Raw genomic sequence first — 19855 nt, forward strand, 5'->3', positions numbered from 1 at the left:
GATGGCTTTTTTGGGGGGAGGGTGTTCCTACCACCAGGGAAACATCACTTATGTCAGGCATATGCGGTATTGAGTTTTGGGACAGTAATGCATTTCTAGTCCTGGTACCTGCGATCATTAACAAAAGCTTATTCTCTCTAGTCTGAAATCCCTTCATTCTAGCCAGAAAGAAAACCTTCAGCATATTTAACCTCCCAATCAGGCAAAGGATAATGCAATAATTAGAAAAGTAGTTATAACTTTAGGGCCATCACACTCTTCTTGGCTTGTTGAGGATTGTTATTATTTACCATCGTGGCCACCTGTCAGTTTCTCTGGATGACAGCCTGGCAGAGCATAGTACTTTTAATATGATTAATGAAGTACGTAAACCCAAAAGGGGAAACTCTCCCACGAAGAGATGAAACCTCAAGTGCAAGTTCGCGGTGGTGAGCTGCCAGCAGGTAACCCTACCCCTCTCCTGATATAGCGCCTGCATCAGGGTATACCTGATGCACAGACCCAAGAGCAGTGCTGTGGTATCAGATCTACTGGTTCCAAACAGGTGCTGGGCCGGTCACTAACCAAGAACAGTATCTGTGCCCTACCCTCCAAACCCCACCTTCCAGGTCCCCCTCGGAAAAGTTAGCCCGCCACGTTGAACCCCTGTCCAAGCGGCGCTATGCCAAGCTCTCCGGCAGCCTCTCCCCTACCCAATACAGTCAATCTTCTCCTCTTTGTAAACCCCCCAAGTGACGCGGAGCAAAACTTAATCGGTCCAGGGAACCCAGACACGTCTTCCGCGCCGCACGGACTTCCCAGAAGGAGCCTGGAGGCAGGCGCTGGATCCCTTTAGGCACCTCCGTCCCCGCCGTCTCCCCTCCCCCGCGCCCGCTGGGCCACTCACCCGCGTGGGGCATGGTGATGGTCTCGTTGGTGTTGGAGCCCACGTTGAAGATGACCACGGCTGAGGCGTTCTGCAGGAACGCGTTCCGGATCTTATCCCTGTACGTGCAGTTGCCCTTGGGGATGAGGGCTATCCAGTTCTTGCCGTGGGTCGGGGCGGCGAACTTGGTGTTGGGGTCGCAGGCCAGGCGGTCGTGGGCCGAGCTGGCCATGACCACCTCCCCGCGGGCGTCCTGCTTGGGCGAGTGCTCTCCGTAGCGCCCGCACTCCGTCTTCTCCGTGTGCAGCTCCGCGCCGCCGCCGCCCGCCGCCCCAGCCCCGGGGTCCGGCGCGGGCTCGGCGTAGGTGATGTTCACGAAGGCGGTGTACCATTCCTCCTTCTCGGCCACGGTAAAGTCCAGGCAGAGCAGATGCACGAAACAAAAGGAAAGCAGCCATGTTGAGAGAGCCAGACTGCAGCACGCTTGGATGAGAGACATTGCCATCTTTATCCGCCGGGGCCCCCTCCCCGCCCCCGCGCCCTCCCTCCGTCCCGTCCCTCCTCCCCAGCCCCGGCCAACCCCGGGCCGGCTGCCTCTTCTCCTGCTGCTGCTCACTCCCGGGGCGGAGGGGCCGCGGCCGGGACGCGCAGCCGCCGCGGGGACCGGATTCCGGGCGAGCGGATGGCTCTGGCCCCTTCCCCTCTCAGCTGTAGCGCGGTGGTTGCATTTTGCTTCTTGGGCGCCCGGGGGGCGCGGGAACAGAGGGCCCGCGGGGCTTGCGGAGGAGTCCTGCTGCCGAGCGTCCTGCTCCTTCGCCCGGCTTCGCCTTCTCTCATAAGGGTGGCCGGGGGCCCAGGAACTTGCAGGGTGGCGGCCCTGCGCCCTCCAGCCCCGGCGGGGACGGGCACGGTTGCTCGTAGTCTGGGGTGCTGCGGTGCGGGGTGCTGCCGAGGGTGTCCCGGCCGCCGCCACTGAGCGCTGGGGCGCGCGAATCCAGCTGCAGCCGCTGCTGCCCTGCGCCGGTTCCCTCAGGCTGCGGGCGCTGCGCTCCTGATCTCGCCGGTGGCTGCGCCTGGGCACGCACTTGCCGCGGGCGGGGCGGGCTTGGGGACAGTGGGAGCGAGCAGGCAGAGCGGAGTAAGCGGTCCGTGTGTGTGTCTGTATGTTTGTGTGTGTGTGTGTGTGTATAATGTGTGCGTGCAAGGAGGAGCTTAGTGTGATGTCAAAGCCCCTGGGATTCTCTTGCCATGTTCCCTTGGTCTCTCTTTATGGGCAGCAGCGACCCCTGTCGGGTCTCAAATTCAACCTCAATCGGCGACTTAATCTAGGTGGGGGTAAAGGGGAAGCGACCCCTCGCCCTTTGAGTACGGGAATAACTTCCTGAGCGTTACATTTAGCAAATGTATGTGCCTCTCGTAAACGACCCTGCCGTTTGCTGGAAGTACTGCCGTGAGCTCCCTGATTACCTGTCCTAAGGCCAAAGTGTAAGGTGGTTTGGTATTGAGGTCCTTCCAAAGCTACCTCTGGAATACCTAGGGCAGTGGCTATCAAATCTTTAGTTTTAAAACTCAGACCGATGGGTCCTGCCACAAAGTTTCTGGTCCAGTCGATCTGGGGTACGGCCCCAAAAATACGCATTTCTAACAAGTTACCAGGTGGTGCTGATGCTGCTGGTCTAACAACCATTCTGTTAAGATGGGTATAACAATGGGCTTCCTACTGCCCACCTGGAAGCAAACATGTAACATTCGTTTTCTTATAGAATAGGTGTTTGTTTTGTCACTCTATAAGAAGAGAAACCGGGCGAGACATTTCTGGACTGTGTTTATTCTGATTGTCATGACTGGGAACAGGGGACTCGCAGCACCAACAGGCAAGGGAGGTTTGTTTGGGTTATTGTTTATAGTGCGCTCTCCAACTGTGCATAGAGATTACAGTAGTCAGCAGACAGTACAGTCCCCCTAGTGTAGTGTTCTTAAAACGGTGGTACAGCACAGTTCCTTACCAATTAGACGTTTTGGTGATGGATATCCTTTCCCTTGGCTTGAGATGCCTGCCATATAGTCTCTAAAAATATTTGTTTGGTGGTTCTCTATCATTTACATTGTGTTTCCCACCTGATGCTCTTTCAGAGAACCCAGGACCCATTTATGATTTAAATTTAAAAAATGAAAGTCTGCCTTTTCCCCAGGACTTTAACATGTTTACAGCTCTTCGTTAATGAACGTCCACCAGTACAACTTCTCTTTTTCCGGCAGCAGTACAAACAGCTGATGGCTGTTAAGGGAGGGCAAAGAGCCTCAGCTGTACCCAAATTAGAAGCAGGCACAAGAAGAACTACTTAGAAGAATTTGTCTCTATGGCATTTGATGTGCTGAATTTGTATGTGTTCCTAGCTTATTCATTTTAGAAAATAGGCTTCTAGGCAATTGGGACAGTGCTTTTTATAGCGCTTACTGCCAAGGAGGCAAAAGTGGAGACACCTGGCTGCTGGTTCCTGAACCACCAGAGATCTGAGGGAGGAGTCCACTGCTAGAAACCCCCAGCAAGGTTCTGAGCAGTTGCCTTTAGCAACCCACAGTGTTTCCCCAGTCTTCTTTATCGCTTAGCATTTTTTTCTCCAGCTGGAATACTTGGAGAAGCTATGTTATTAAGAATGTGTGACTATCCCTTACCCCTTCTTTCCTTTGGAAAAGTTAGGTGCTAAAGAGATGACAGGGTCAAGGAAATAGCATGGCTGGAAGATTGCTTAATTACAGGGCCATTGGGCTAATAAGTAAAACACTGAGTAAAATAGGAGCCAGGTTTCTTACTGTTGGAGAAGGAATTTACAAATATGGAAAGAAAGTGAGCTGTAAATAACCTTGAGGCTTTAGGATGGATGAACAATGAGTATGAAATAATTTTTCAAAAACTATATGTATATATATTTATGTGTGTGCACACATATATACCATAGCTCTCTCCATTCAGAGGCCAAAAGCAAAAGGCACATCAAGTGGCCAGAAGATCTTGGTTTCTAAATAGCATCCTCCACGAAAAGCAAGCTGGCTGATTATAGGGCTGACACTGGGAAAGTACAGAGTGAGCCCATAACCTCTTGAAAGAAAATGCTCCAAGCATGATGGGAGTATGTCAAAAAGACAGAAGAGCCAGCTGGAAAGGGCTCCCACTGGCCAAATCTGGGACAGTCTGAACATAAAATAAATGATCCTAGTAACTGATTACAACCTATCTAATAAGGCATGAATCCGTGCTAATGTTAATACAGATAAATGATGGAGTAAATAAATAGGGAGGAACAGCTCTTCCTTATGGTAGAAATACCTACTGATAAGGATTAATGGATATAGAAAGTCACCATTTGACAAGAGTGTTGTTTGATTTAGGCAGGAGTCATCAATGGATACTAAGGCTGATGAGTAGGTGTTTGATGTGAAGCAGGATATTAGCCTAGTCTTGAAGTATCTTCTGAAAAATACTTAATTCAATAAATGGTGAATTTATTGAAGAGGAACCTGGAAGACCCCAAGTTGAGCAGGTGATCATGGTGAACATCACCATTTGTAGAATGAGTCCTATCATGTACCTCCTGATGAAATGCACTGGGATTACAGTGTCATTTCTGTCATGTTCCTGAAAAGAACAATACACGGCATGGTCTAGACATAAGGAAACAATGGATAAACCCAGGGTGAGAGGCAACCTTCAAAATGAAAAGTTTATATTCTTTAAAACTCTTAAACTTATGAGAGACAGAGAAAAACAGAAGAACTGATCCAAATTGAAGAGATTTAAGAGATGTGACAATTACGTACAATAAATATCCCAGATTGGCTCCTAGACCAGAAAGGAAAAATAAACACTTGGCAAAAATTCAGTGAAATTGGTAGATTGGATGGTATATTTTATCAATGGTGAATTCCTGACTTGGATATTTATATTGTAGTTTTGTAGAAGAATGTCTGTGGTTGGGGGGCTATGTACATTGAAGAATTTGGCAGTGATGAGACATTCTTTCTGCAACTTACTCTTAAATGGTTCTGAAAAAAAAATGATTATCTATGACATATTGGTTTCCACTAGCTACACTTTCAGAGAATTTGAGCCCAATTCATGATATTTTTAATAAGTCAAAAGTTCACTTTTTGAGGGGACATTAATATGTTTCCAGCTTTGTGCTAATGATTTTCTGGCAACCCTGCTACTCTTTTTTCCAGTGGCACTTCTTGAACAACTGACAAGTGGTATTTGGGGAGAGCAATGAGCGCTTGCTATACCACCCCCCAAATATATAATACTGTTGTAGATAAAAACATCTCTGTATTTCATTTCTTCATCCAACAATAATTATCGAGCACCTGTTAACGCATTGGTGTTACAGGCACTGGGCATGCAACTGAAACAAAACAGATAAGGTTCTTGCTCTCATGGAGTTTATATTCTGGAGTTGGAAAAAAACAGAAATTTCTAAAAAGCTTTAGATTATGTCAGATAATGACATCTGCTATGAAGAAAAAGGCAACAGAGTATGGAAGGGTAACCTATGTCACATAAGGTATTTTCTGTCAGGGTCAGCTGGTTTGTGAGGTGACTTTTGAACAGAATATTGAAAGAAATAAGGATTCTATGTGGCTATTTGGGGGACTGGTTTTACCAGGAAAAGTACAAGTACAATCTGAGTATAAGTACAATCTGAGGCAAGTACATGAGTACAAGTATATGAGTACAAGTACAATCTGAGGCAAGATTGTATTTGATATGCAGAAAAACAGCAAAGAAACCATTAAGACCATTAAGGATGGAGATGAAAGTAGAAACTGAGTGAAGAAAATAAGATCAGAAAGATGGGGAGCAAATCATATGTGGCCTTGCAGTCAAAGGTGTGAACATTTTGCATTTTATTCTGAGTGAGAGGAGAAAACTTTGGAGATTTTTGAGTGAGGAAGTATATGTGGTCTGTTGTGTTTTAAAAGATTTAGTCTGACTGTATCCAAGCAAGTATGGGAGCAAGTAGAGCAATTAGGAACTCAACAGTAATTCAGGAAACAGAGGATAATGACCTGTGTCAGGAAGGTGGCAATGAGCATGGTGAGAAGTGATTCGATCCTCAATATGTTTTGAAGGTGGGATAAACAGTATTCTCTGATGCATTTGACATGCAGTATGGAAGAAGAAGAGGAGCCAAGAAAGACACTACAGTTTGGAGCCTAAGTAACTGGCAGAATGGAGGAATAGTCATTTTCTGAGATGAAGATGATTGCAAGAGAAGTTGATTGGGGAAAGAATCGAGAGTTTGGACAGGTTCTATTCAAGGTGCCTAGAGAGACATCCAAAATGGCAATTTCATGCAATTTGCTTCAGCATTGAGTCTTGGGGGGAAGATTACTGAATGAAAGCACATGAATAATTTTTAAGTTATCAACACATACACAATCGCCAAATTGCTTTTCCAAAGGTTTGCCTCACCATGCAACAAAGTAAAGTGAGCTCCCTAAAATAGTTTTTAAAATATACCCAGAAGACAGCTTAGTGGTGAGTCCTGGCCTTTGGGGGACTTTCTCCACCAGCCAGGCAGCCCAGATAAGATGGAATTAGTAGGTTTCCAGAGGGCTCTTGGGTGTACAGAGATCTTATTTCATAAGAGGTAGAGGCAGATTTGACTTAAATACATACAGCATACGTTTCTGAGAAACAACAGCAGCCACAGCAGAGAATGGCAGTGCCCATTTCTCTGAGTGTCAGCAAATTGAACTTTCTTTAAGAAACTCTCAACCTTGACGCTGCTTTTGCTTCTTGCCATTAATGTGCACAGCATGTTCAAAGGGAATTCTACCTTAGACTTCTAAAAAATGAATCATAACATTTAAAAATACAATTCCTTCTACACATACATATTTTAATGGTTTAATTAAAATTTTATGTGGAGAAGATTCAACATACAGGGTTTGATCTGTATTATATTTTTCATTTTACATTAATTGATTGGTGGATTGCATTTTTAATGCAATCAAACAGGCATTTTTTGATGCCTGTTTAATTCTTCAGCATATGTCCTTTATTCACAATAGGCTCCTAGATAACTGTCCCCATCCCTGAAAAGAGGGAACACTCTTCAAAATAGATTCCACATAACTGCAAATAGGGAAAGAAATCCTCAAAATATAATAGAGAATTCACATTACTTTATGTGTAAAGGCTGGCATTATTATTTTTTTAATCAATTTTCCTTGAAGTAACATACTGTGACATTTAGTTTCATATATCCTGTCCTAAAGATATTTCCTCTTCCCAGTCTTCCATGTTTGTTTGGAAGGGGAGGTACAGTGCTGTAGTGGTGGAGTTGGACATTTGGCACCAGGACATTTGGCGCCAAGCAATCCAGGATTAGAATCTCAGGCCTGCCACATGGGCAATTTTAACTGTGCTGAGCCACAATCTTCTCTTCAAAGTGGAGTGATTACATCTCACAGGATTATTGGAAGATTCCAAAGGACATATATGTTGGCCACATAGAAGAGAAGAGATTTCAAGGAGGGGTCAGGACAAGAAGAGTAGGAGGGAACAGAGTCTAAAAATTTTAATATCCAAAAATATTTAAGGAAAGTCAATTTAGGCTGGGTGTGGTGACTCAAGTCTGTAATATCAGTTTTGGGAGGTGGAAGCAGGAGGATTGCTTGAGGTCAGGAGTTCAAGACCAGCCTTAGGCAACATAGGGAGACCCTGTCTCTACAAAAAGAAGACAAAAATTTAGCTGGGCATGGTGGCACAAGTGCCTGTAGTCCCAACTGCTTGGGAGGCTGAAGCAGGAGGATCACTTGAGCACAGGAGTTCGAGGCTGTGGTGAGCCATGACCAATCGCGCCACTGTACTCCAGCCTGGATGATACAGCAAGACGCTGTCTCGAAAAAATAAAGTAGGGTATTCATTTATGTTTATATGGTTGCCATCTCTGTGTTAGGCCCTGTGCTGATGCTCAGAGGAATGGCAGGGCTCCTCCCATCAAGTTTAGAATCTAGTTTTAGAGACAGACCTAATCATCTAGGTGAATTGTGAAGGTGGAGTGTGGTCATTTTTAAAACACACATATAAGAATTCAGTGAGAGCAGTAATTCCACATAGAAATGAAAACATTTAGGGATGATTGAACCAGGTCGATTCTGCATCACAGTTAGCCCAGATAGCCTTACAAAGAAGTAGGCTTGCAGAGCTGTTCAAGAAAGATGTCCTGCTTATGACTATATTCTCAGCGTCTGCTGCAGTGTCTGGCCCATAGAAGGCATCAGTAAATGTGTTGAATAATAAATAGTAATGAAGAGCTGCAGTTTTTGACCACTTAATGTACATGCAGGCACTATTTGTTCTAAGCACTTTATTAACTACATAGACTGTCTTAATTAATTCTCAGGATGATTTTATGAGGTCATTACACAAATGAAGAAACAAAAAGTTAAGAGTGGAGTAACTTGCCCGAGGCCATGCAGGTAGCAAGTATAAGAGTGGGGGTTGTAATCCTGGAAGTCTGACTGTAGGGTATGATTTTAAGGGCTATACTACCACATTGGTAGTCTTTTTGTCTCAGATATTCATCATCTTGTTCATTAACTTGACTCTGATTTGAACTTCACTTCATTTTCCTCTGCTTAATTTCTTTGTTCATCTCAGCTCTCAAGCCTTCACTTCATTTTTTGCTTTCGTAAGTTTTCTTAGCATTGGTGGTGGGGCGCGTTGCTTCTCTGAGGCCAGGTACTTGCTGTACAGGCAAGGTATATGAACTTTAAGAGTCCAGCAACCCCTGCAGCTTCTGCTACAAGTACTGCAGATGGAAATGGAAGGTTTTGGAAACGTTTTTTTAGAGAGTATGCATGAAACTAATAATATTCACTTCTTTGCTCTTTGTTCTCTTACTAACTTCTTAAATTTCAGAACAATAGGATACCTTGCTAAAAATATCCTTTTTTCTTTTTTGCTCCTTTGAATTATCAAGTGACTTCTTTTTATTTCAGTCTTTGATACAATTTTGACATTTAATTTGGGCTTCTTTCCTTTTATCATAAACTCTTCCAAACAACTTTATGTCATAAAATGTTTTGGGAGGCTAGATACGGAAAGTCAGCTTGGAAAAACTCATTTGAGACTTGAGCCAAAACCCACAGAAAACTCTCACCACAATACATCTGTTTCCTTTTTCTTCTTATTTTTTCACATAGTTGTTCATTTTTTTTTGTTCTAAATCATTACTTTTCATTGAGTACATTTTAAAAACTATCTGCTTTTCTTTTTCTGCTCTTTGAAAGATCATCTTGTCCTTTTTCGCCAAAAAGCTGGAATGGGGGAGGTTGAACTAAAAGCCAAGACATTCAGAGCACTGTGCACTGACTGAGCCGGACAGCTGTTAGACACAAGCATCTGTAAATTGTACTGTGTTAAAATTACCACAAAAGAGGGGAGAGAATCCAGGCCCTCTTCCTGCCCTTTCTATTTGGTTGTTTAGAAGGATGTTTTCATAAATACTTTCCCTTTTATGATGAGGCCCATTCCCACAGGGCTGGTAAACAGCAATCTAGGACAATTGAGGGAGACAGCGGTAGCACTGCAAACACAGGTGTCAGAGTTTTAATCCCAGCTCTGTGCCTAATTTGCTATTTAGGTCAAGACTGCAGCATGACTAATCACTCATTTTGTCATGCTTTCCTATTGGTACTAATTCCTAAATATCCACTGAGCCATAATCACACAGAGCCAGTCACAAGACTACAGCATTAATGTATTTCCATTGACTAGTTCTCTCACCACATAGTAAGGACACTGGAAAGGAACAGGGGACAGAAAATAGCATTTACTATTTCCCATAAGCCAGGTCCTGTGCTGGTTTTCATGTTTGTTATCTACACTGAATTAGTAGAGCAGTACCTTCTGTAAAGTTTCCCTTCTGTAAAATGAAGGTGTTGAAATTGATGATGTTTAAAGACCTCTCAAACTTACATTCTGTGGACTTAGTGATTCTGTTAATGAGGTCATGTACAATTTTGTATTTCCATTTCTGTTACTGTTGCTGCTAGGCTTGACTCTATTGGAGTCTACAAACGAATCTGGATAAGGTACTTGGAAATTCTGGTTGAGGAAGCTAGCTATGCAATACCCTTGACACAAGAACAGGTTTCCTCTCTCTTTGAAAAAGTTTTCCTCCTTGAGCTTATTAAGAATAAGATTGTGAATGGTTCATGCCTGTAATTCCAGCACTTTGGGAGGCCAAGGCGGCAGATCACTCGAGGCCAGGATTTCAAGACCAGCCTGCCAAACATGGCACATCCCTGTCTCTACTAAAAAATACAAAAATTATCTGGGCGTGGTGGCACACCCCTGTAATCTCAGCTACTCAGTGACTGAGGCACCAGAATTGCTTGAACCCGGGAGGTGGAGGTTACAGGGAGGCAGAGGTTGTGGTGAGTCAATCGAGCCACTGCACTTCAGCCTGGCCTGGGCAAAAGAGCAAGACTCTGTCTCAAATAATAATTAATAAAAAAACTGTGAGAAAGATGACACCAGTGTGGCCCATCAGGTCATCCAGTTCCACCTTGGAGGAACATTGGGGTGACAAAAGTTAAGGACAATTCTCTCTCACATTCATATAATTATTTTTATATTAGCCAAGATGGCACCACTGAGCTGATCAGTTTTATTTTAAATTTATGATGTAAACTTCACATTGGCAGCTGTAGGAATGCTACTGTGTTTTTTTAATGGATTCCCTAGAATGTCTCCTTTGAACGTTTTATACCTTCCCTCCTGTCATGCCTTCCCCACACTCTTCAGTTTCTTACTCTTAGCTATGATATCACACCAGATTTTCTTTAGAAAAGGAAGCCTTTAGAATCAAACTCCCCATCTCCCACCACCTGATCCTAAAACCTATCATCTACTTTTACCCCAATGTATCCTTTTCTGTTGTTTAAATGAAAAAGACACCCTCCAGCCTATCAAAGCCAACTCTCACTTTTTCTCAGAAGCTTGTCCCCTCTGGCCTTCTCAGGAACTTAGTCCTTACCATGATCTCCTCCCTCTCCCACATCAGTAACCTCCCTGTTAACTGGAATATTCCTGTCGGCACACAGACAGGCTCTAGTATCACCTGAAAAGAATCTTTCCTGTTCTTCCAACAACTTCATTCCTCCTCCCTTTTTATAGCAAAACTTTTCAAAAACATTGGCTATAGTAGTTGTCACTCTCTTCCGTCCTTTACCCAGTATATTCTGGCTTCTGCCCAGGCCACTCACCGAAACTTCTGTGGTCACCGGTGACTGCTGCTTTGTCAAATTCAATGGGAACACTTCTTTCCTCACCTTATGTAACCTCTCAGCCATATCTGATGCGGTTGACCACGGCCTCCTGTCTGACACACTCTGCTCTCTTGATTTCTTCAGTGCTACTCCTTGTACTCCTAGGAAAATGTTGGGGTTCCTTCAGGCTCTGACCTAAGGATTGCTGTGGTCTCTTATCTTCATTTTATATTATGTAGGTGATCTACCCCCATTCTAGGTATCTCTCTTTTTTCTCTTTTTTTTTTTTAGATGGAGTCTGTCTCTGTCACCCAGGCTGGAGTGCAGTGGTGCAGTCTCGGCTCACTGCAACCTCCGCCTCCCAGGTTCAAGCAATTCTCCTGCCTTGGCCTCCTGAGTAGCTGGGACTACAGGCGCACACAGCCATGCACAGCTAATTTTTTGTATTTTAGTAGATACAGGGTTTCACCGTGTTGCCCAGGCTGGTCGCAAACTCCTGAGCTCAGGCTATCCTCCCTCCTTGGCCTCCCAAAGTGCTGAGATTGCAGGCGTGAGCCACCGCGCCTCGTCAGGTATCTCATCTTTAAACTGATGATTCTTGAATTTATTTTCTTTGAGCCCCAGACTCACTTATCCAGCTGCCTAATTTACATATCTATATTGAAGATTTATGAGTATCACAAAATTATGTCAAATACTGAACTTTATTCTCATGCCAATCTTCATCAAACAGTAAATGGCAATGCTACCCACTCCAGCTAAGAGTTTTTTATTCCTTGCTTTCCCTCACTGCTCCCTGCTCCACGTCTAAACATCTAACCCATCACCAGCTCTGTTATGTTAATCCAATCTTCATAATAAATCTCAAACCTACTCTTCTCTCCATCTCCCCATTACCACCTTAGTTCAGTCCACCAGGCTCGCTTGTCACAGTGAATACAGTAGTCTTCTAACTGGACTAAGGGCTTCCCTGGTCCCGGAGTCTCCACACGGCAAGTCAGTGGACTTCTTAAAACGTAAATCCCCCACTTTAAGTGAGCCTATGCCTTTTCTGGTCTGCCCCTGCCTTTTCTTCAGTCTGGTACTTTCTTTCATGACCTTAGCCACACTGGTTTGTTTTTGTTTTGTTTTTTTCAGATCCTCACATGCAACAAGCTTTGGTTCCACTCTCTTCAGGGCTTTTGCACATGGCATTCCTTGTGTCTGGAATGCTCTTTCCCTCACCCTTCAAAGGACTAATGCCTCTTCCTTTATTTTAAATGCCACCTTCAAAGAGGTACTTTTCCTGACCACCCTCCCTAGAATAAATCTCCTTTCAACTATTATATTTCACTCCTCTTATTTTTTCTCATAGAGCTTTTAATAACAGCATGCAATTGTTTTGCCTGTATACCCTATTTACTTGCTTTTTATACTCTCTGCCACTGAAATGGTATTTATTGAAATTAGGGTTCAGAACTTTATATTCAATGCTTATCACGGTCTGGCTCATAATAAACCAAGTAGCAGAAGTTGCTGGGGGAAAAAAAACCCACAAAACTTTTAGTGAGGGAAACCCAAAAATCCCTATCATATTGGATGCAGGTAGTATTTACTGTATATCCAATATGGATTGGATGTGAATTCCAACCACTATTTGATTAAATAAGACTTTGTGATCTGTAATTTGATAAATTTGCTCAACAATCATTATTCCAAAAATATAATCCTTATCCTCCTAGCACATATCAGACTAAGCTTTCCAATCTTCTTGCCAGAAGCTATGCCACACTGATAAAGACTGTTTTGTTGAATTACTCTTTAATTTGGCAATTGTCAAACTCTATTCGCTCGCTTTGGAGTCTGGGCCTGAGTTACTGTTTGCTTTTGAGGATTCTAGTCCAGTTATGTGGGGAGATCGTGAATTCTATGCAGGAGAATTGCCTTGAAATCAGACTTTGTGGCTAATAAGCTCAATTTGCTCTTGATGTTTATTAATGTTTTTAGGAGCATGAATGCTCTTAGACTTCAGAAACTTTAGGAACAAAAACGACTCCTCCCCTCAGTGAGGAAAGGTAAAGATGAGCTAATTATAAATATTCTTAATCAGAGGAAATGTAGGAAAAAATCCTTACTTTGGAAAATATTTTCTATAGGGCTTCGTGGTTCTTTCCTAGATACTAGACACAAGTGTTATGAAAGCAGGGACTTTAGTTATATTTCCTAAGTCTTAAAAGGCCTGGAAGTAGAATCTCAATAAACGTAGAAGGAAGGAAGGAAGGAAAGGCATGCTGATTAAATGAACCAAGATGCTCCAGTAACAAAAATTATGACATCAGCTAATAATTTAAATTTGATAATAAAATATTTATATCTATAGGACAGATAGCTTAGGCAAGAGAGTAACACATGGTCTGGACTTCATGTCTGGAAATTTCCCTGACGTCTAGATTAAAATACAATCTTGGTCATTTAAGACATTTACCTCATATTTTCATTTCACTTATTCCAGAAAAAATGAGGATTAAAAGAATATTAATGGGTAATAACAGTAACACTTCAATTCCCAAACTAGTCAGTGTTTATAATTGGCTAAATAATTTCCTGAACTTAAGTGTGTTACATAAGTTTTTTAATGGCAAATAAGATGGTGTAGAATTTAAATAGTTACAAAATGTCTTCAAAGTGTCAAAGAAAATGAACATTGACCTATGAAGAAATAAATACAAATTGAGTTAGAAATATTTTTACTTAACATAACATTAAGATGAATAAAAATAAGCAAAATGTGGAATATTATGAAGGCTAGCTTAATATGATGCTGGAATAAAGAAATATCAACCTATTATAAAGATAAATTTTTGTAGAAGGATCTCAACAGGCTCTATAACTGAATATACATAGATCATTTCCAGTTAACAGGAGTGAGTATGTAGGTGTAGGGACTTGTATATGCACATGTGTGTATTCATGTGAATAGTATAGCTGACCATTTAGCATGGAATAAGTTCTGTAGGCTCACCAATGATTTACAGCCTGTTTCTCTTGCCTTACTTGGCATGGCTACATTAAATTGAAAAATCTTTGAAATGAGGTGCCATGAAAAGAAAAAGAAAATCTCATTTTTGGATGTATAAACAAAAAAGGAATTGTATCAATTGCCCAGCCCATCTCTTTACCCAGGACAGAAGTCTCTCATGGGTCAGGGCCTACTTGGATGACTATATCTTATGGAAGATCCAATGCTCAAGTTCTACTATGGTTCAGATTCCCCACTTTTATATCTTGTGCAGATTTTGAGGAGTCAGGTTGTGTCTCAGGGTATCATTGTGTCAGGACAGATATAGCATCAAACACGGCTGCCTCAGTGTGTGTCTGGAGTCAAGCATGTTCAGTGTCCCACTGCCTTCCACCTACTGTTCATTGCTACATAGCAAGCTTCTCATTGGTCCCTTTGCCTGTTACGTTACAAGGAAGAATTTAACTTGACTGGTTAAATATTTCTGGGACTTGGGAAGAGAAAATGTGATCTAACCAACAATGAGATCTGCTACATTCTGTTACTTAGGGATGGATACATGTTTAATAAATCAGAAATAGGATCGGTTCTATTGACTAAGCTAAAGTGGTTTTAAAATTCATGTCACATTGCAGATCCAAATAATAGAGCCTTTGACCCTGTTTTCCTAGGGAGGAAAAATGTCTGCAGGAGAAACATTCCTTTTACAGATTGAAACCTTCTTCAACGTTTTTTATCCTATTTTCCAGTAAGAATATTCACAAGAGAATTATTGTTTGCTGAATTTAAGAAACATTCACTACATCATGCAAATAACTTTAATTGCATTCTTTGGGAAAAGACAATCAGCATATGAGTATGATCCCATAACATGAGCCAACTATTCTTAAAGCATAGGTTGGGCCATCTTCTTATTTATGAAAATGGACTGCCTCCTGGGAATATTTAAGAGTAATATGCAACAACTGCTGTAATTATCAGCAATATGTCTCACAGAAAAACTTGGGGAAGCCATAATTGAAGAGTTAAAAAAAAGAAAGTTAAGGTTTGTGATGAGGTTACTGTACTCTCATCCCTTTGCCAAGTTGCCATTGAATATTAGCCAAACTTTGGAACACTCTCAGATATGAAGCCCACCAAATGACCTTGCTGGACCCATCCTGTAGGTCCTACATCCCACTCAAGGCAACTTTGTTATCTCCACTAAGAGAAGTATACAATCTGCTGGAGGTTTAAGGAATCAATCAACAATACCTTCTTTCCACTCTCAAGATTAGAGCAAGTTGAGAGATAGGACTCAAACAGATGGCAGCAATATATTAGCTTTATTACTGATAAAAGCTCTTTAGAGAATGTGACTGTGTTTTGCTTTTGTTTTTGTTTATGAGACAGTGTCTTGCTCTGTCACCCAGGCTGAAGTGCAGTGATGCGATTATGGCCACTGCAACCTCCCGTGCTCAATCGCTCCTCCCACCTCAGCGTCCCGAGTAGCTGGGCCTACAGGTGTATGTCACCACACTCGGCTAATCATTGTATTATTCACAGAGACAGGATCTCACTATGTTGCCCAGCCTGGTGACTGTGTTTGTTATGATAAGTAATACTGGTTTGTCAACAAACCAACTCTAAAATTTCAGGGACTGAACAAAAGTTAATTTATTGTTCATATGTAGTCCAGTAAGGATGTTCCTGCTTGGCAGGTGGCCTTCAGCATGGCCATTCAATGGACCTTCCATAATGTGGCTCCATCCCTAGAGCTTCAAAGTCTGCTGCTGAAGTTTCTACATCAGTTAATAACTGGGAAAGAGAGAGCGTGAAAGATTACACAGGAGGTTTTCATGTGGCAGATCTGGAAGAAGTGTACATAAGTTAATATTCCATTGCCTAGAACCCAGTCACATGGCCTAACCTAACTGTAAAGCAGGTTGGGAAAGTTGCAAATTTAGTGTATCTCTATGTACACAAGGCAGAGGGAATGGATTTTGGTGAAAACATAGCAGTCTTGGCCAAAATAACTGGATCTTAGCCAAGTGGGCTTGCAAAGATTTCCTCCCAAACTTAGGCAGACTAATCCCTCAACAGTAACAGCTCATTCCTACAAGGGTAGACTCTGCCTCACTAAGCTTAGAGCATAGCTGAGAGAGAGAGAGGCTCAGAATGCACCGTCTCTGTGGGCAGGCAGATTTCAGAGGGGAGGGGAAAAGGCTGATTGAACATTACTAATTTTTTCTTCCAATCTCATCACTGAAGGAGGAAGAAAAAATCCAAAAGTGCTACTCTAGGAAAATCATCTACTCAGAAATATGAGGCGTAGAGAATAAGTTTTCTCCCAGGAGTTGAATAAAAACTTTTAAACCAATTCATGTCATCCTTTAATTTATTCTTTAAAACCATATTTTGGTTGGTAACATCCTTAAAATATTTTCTCATGTCTTTCCTTAATTTTAGGATATATTATCATAATTGGCTTATTAAAATTATTAACAAAAGATTATTTAAATTACTAATAAAATTAGTCTTAATACAACTTTGAGACTCTCTACTTGTGTTTCTTTTGAAATACTATCTCAATAACTTTGTCAAATACAGGATGTATTTTTTGAAAATCTTTGTAAAATAAAATAATATATAGGATGATGGCTTCCTCTTATAGATTGAGCATGAGCAAAGTTAGTTCAGATCATCAGTGGTCTGTTACCCTGGACCTAGAATATAAACTATGCTTCCCTTTAAAAAGAAAACTCTCATGTAAGCATTTTATTGAATATGGTAGACTTGTGAGCAATAATTTATAACATGTTTTTATTTCTGTCAGTAACTGCCCCTGGACAATAGCTTTAGCAGGTTCTTAAAGCTTTTCACTTTTTTTTTTAGATGGAGTTTTGTTCTTGTTGCCCAGGCTGGAGTGCAATGGTGCCATCTTGGCTCACTGCAACCTCTGCCTCCCAGGTTCAAGCAATTCTGCCGCAGCCTCCCAAGTAGCTGGGACTACAGGCATGCACTACCATACCCGGCTACTTTTTTTGTATTTTCTAGAGACAGGGTTTCACCGTGTTGGACAGGCTGATCTCAAACTCCTGACCTCAGGTGATCCACCTGCCTTGGCCTCCCAAAGTGCTAGGATTACAGGCGTGCACCACCACGCCCAGCGCTTTTCACTCTTAAATGGTACCACGTCCCTGTTTCTTTTTTTTCCAGGTATTAAAACTGTCTAATCCATTCCGTTTTCAAATTTTTGGTCTCCTTTCTTCTTCTATCTCAGTCCAACTCAGTTTAGGCTCAGAAGCTCCAGAAGGGGGTTGATTCCATCAGCTGGTGGCTTTATCATTCCTCCTCAGCTCCTGGCTTTTGGTAGTCCATCCATAGAGCCTGTCTTTATTGAAGTCACCTTGCCTTGGGGATAGAGCGGGGAACAAAACTGAACAGAAGGTTTAACTTGAAGCTCACAGTGTGGTACTGAGAGACAAACATTCATGTAGTCAAGTAAATGTTCTTTAGGGTCTGAAACTATCCCTGAACATTTTTAAATTTTATCCTTTTGTGGGGATTTCAAGAATCATCAAAAAATACATATAAGCATATTAATTATCAGTTGGGTAACCTACAACCATGCAATAGTGTCCTGATACAGGTTTCAAGGCCCTCACTTTTTTTTTATTTCAATAGGTTTTTGGGGAACAGGTGGTGTTTGGTTACATGAATAAGCTCTCTAGTGGTAATTTCTGAGATTTTGGTGCACCCAGCACCCCAGCAGTGTACCCTATACCCAATGTGTAGTTTCTTATCTCTTGCCCCCCTCCCACTCTTTCCCCAGAGTCCCCAAAGTCCAATATATCATTCTTATGCCTTTGCGTCCTCATAGCTTAGCTCCCACTTATGAGTGAGAACATATGATGTTTGGTTTTCCATTCCAGAGTTACTTCACTTAGAATAATAGTCTTCAGTTCCATCCAGGTTGATGCAAATGCCATTATTTTGTTCCTTTATATGGCTGAGTACTATTCCGTGGTATTTATATATACCACCCTATCTTTATCCACTCACTGATTGATGGGCATTTGGGCTCATTCCATATTTTTTGCAATTGCAGTTGTGCTGCTATAAACATACGTGTGCAAGTATCTTTTTCGTATGACTTCTTTTCCTCTAGATAGATACTCAATAGTGGGATTTCTGGATCAAATGGTAGCTCTACTTTTAGTTCTTTAAGGAATCTCCACACTGTTTTCCATAGCGGTGGTACTAGTTTACAATCCCACCAACATTGTAAAAGTGTTCCTTTTCACCACATCCATGCCAACATCGATTTTTTAAAATTTATTTTATTATGGCCATTCTTGCAGGAGTGAGTCAGGGCCCTCGCTTTTGGACCAGCATTTCTGACTGCCTTGGTGCAGTTCAGTCCTTTGTAGTTGTCTTGGTCTAAGGACCAAAGAATGAAATAGGTGTAATGCATAAATGATAAATTATCACTGAAGAGGGGTCAAATAAAATCATAGCATCATTTGCCAATAAAGTTTTTGCAATGATTCTGAAAGAACAAAAATGGTGGGAAAACATACTATTTTGTGCATCTATCACAAAATAGTCCAAAAGAGCTGACATATTAGCAATTGGTACCATATTCATATTGCAAGCAGCATCTTAGTTTCAGCAAAACAAAATAATCAGATAATAGCCACTTCTTCCATTCAGTTGCCCAGGGAAAAAACCTTGGAGCTCTCTTCGACTCCTTGCCTTCTTTCATACTCATATCCAATGTCTCACCAAGTACATCAGATTCCGATGGCTTCTCATCGTCACCATCTACATTGCTTCCACCCACGGGTGTGAGCCATCACCCTGTGGCACCTGGCTTATTGTAATAGCTTCCTACTTGGTCCTTTAGTCTACCCTGGCCTCCCTTACACAGCTGCCAAGTAATCATGATAAAACACAAGTCTTGTGGAGTCACTTCTTTACTCAATTTTCTGGTAGCATTCCATCTCTCTTAGAGTAAAAGCCAGAGATTTTAGATTGGCCTATATGGCCCCTGATGAATGGAAAAGAGACACTGTCCCTCTAATATGCCTTACTTCCTTTTCTACTCTTTTTCCCCCAACTGATCTCCACTTAACATAGTATATTGTTTACTTTTTATGTTCTCTCTACCTCCTACTAGAATGTAAATCTTAAGAGGGCAGGAATTTTCATCCACATTCTTTATTTCTGCAACTCCAGCTCCTGGATTAGTTCCTAGAATATAGTACACATTCAATGAACAATTCTGAAATGAATGGATGAATCTGGTATATTAAAATAATTTTTTGTATCATTTGATTGGCAAATAAGTTTTCTTTTCTTCTTTGTTTTTTTGGGTCAGGATCTTGCTTTGTCACCCAGGGAGGCTGGAGTGTCATGGCACAATCATAGCTCACTGCAGCCTCAGACTCCCAGGCTCAAGTGATTCAGCGCTTCTCCCGCCTCATCTTCTCAAGCAGCTGGGACTAGAGGCATACATTACCATACCTGGCTAAGTTTTTAATATTTTTTTGTAGAGGATGGGGTCTCACTTTGTTGCCCATGCTGGTCTAGAACTCCTGGCCTCAAGCAATCCTCTAGCCTCAGCCTCCCAAAGTGCTGGGATTACAGGCATGAGCCAACATGCCCAGCCAAGTTTTGTTTTTTATAGTTGTATAAGAGTTGTTAGAATAAACCTAGTTTATGGTTAA

At 42.0% G+C, this 19855-nt stretch overlaps 1 protein-coding gene across 6 annotated transcripts in view; it reads right to left on the minus strand.

Moving 5' to 3' along the window:
- Positions 1–2052, minus strand: part of RNF150 (ring finger protein 150) — a 274984-nt gene extending 272932 nt beyond the window's left edge. For 2 of the 6 annotated variants that reach the window (XM_063603912.1, XM_034959170.4), the window contains exon 1: positions 887–2050. In XM_063603912.1, coding sequence (XP_063459982.1) covers positions 887–1370 — 484 coding nt within the window. In that variant the 5' untranslated portion in view covers positions 1371–2050. Of the gene's footprint in view, positions 1–886 lie in introns of all 6 variants that reach the window. The other 4 variants (XM_003820690.8, XM_063603913.1, XM_034959169.4 and 1 more) reach the window with 4 other exon arrangements.
- Positions 2053–19855: the final 17803 nt, after the last annotated feature.

The sequence above is a fragment of the Pan paniscus genome, chromosome 3, assembly GCF_029289425.2.
Source record: "Pan paniscus chromosome 3, NHGRI_mPanPan1-v2.0_pri, whole genome shotgun sequence".
Taxonomy (NCBI): domain Eukaryota; kingdom Metazoa; phylum Chordata; class Mammalia; order Primates; family Hominidae; genus Pan; species Pan paniscus.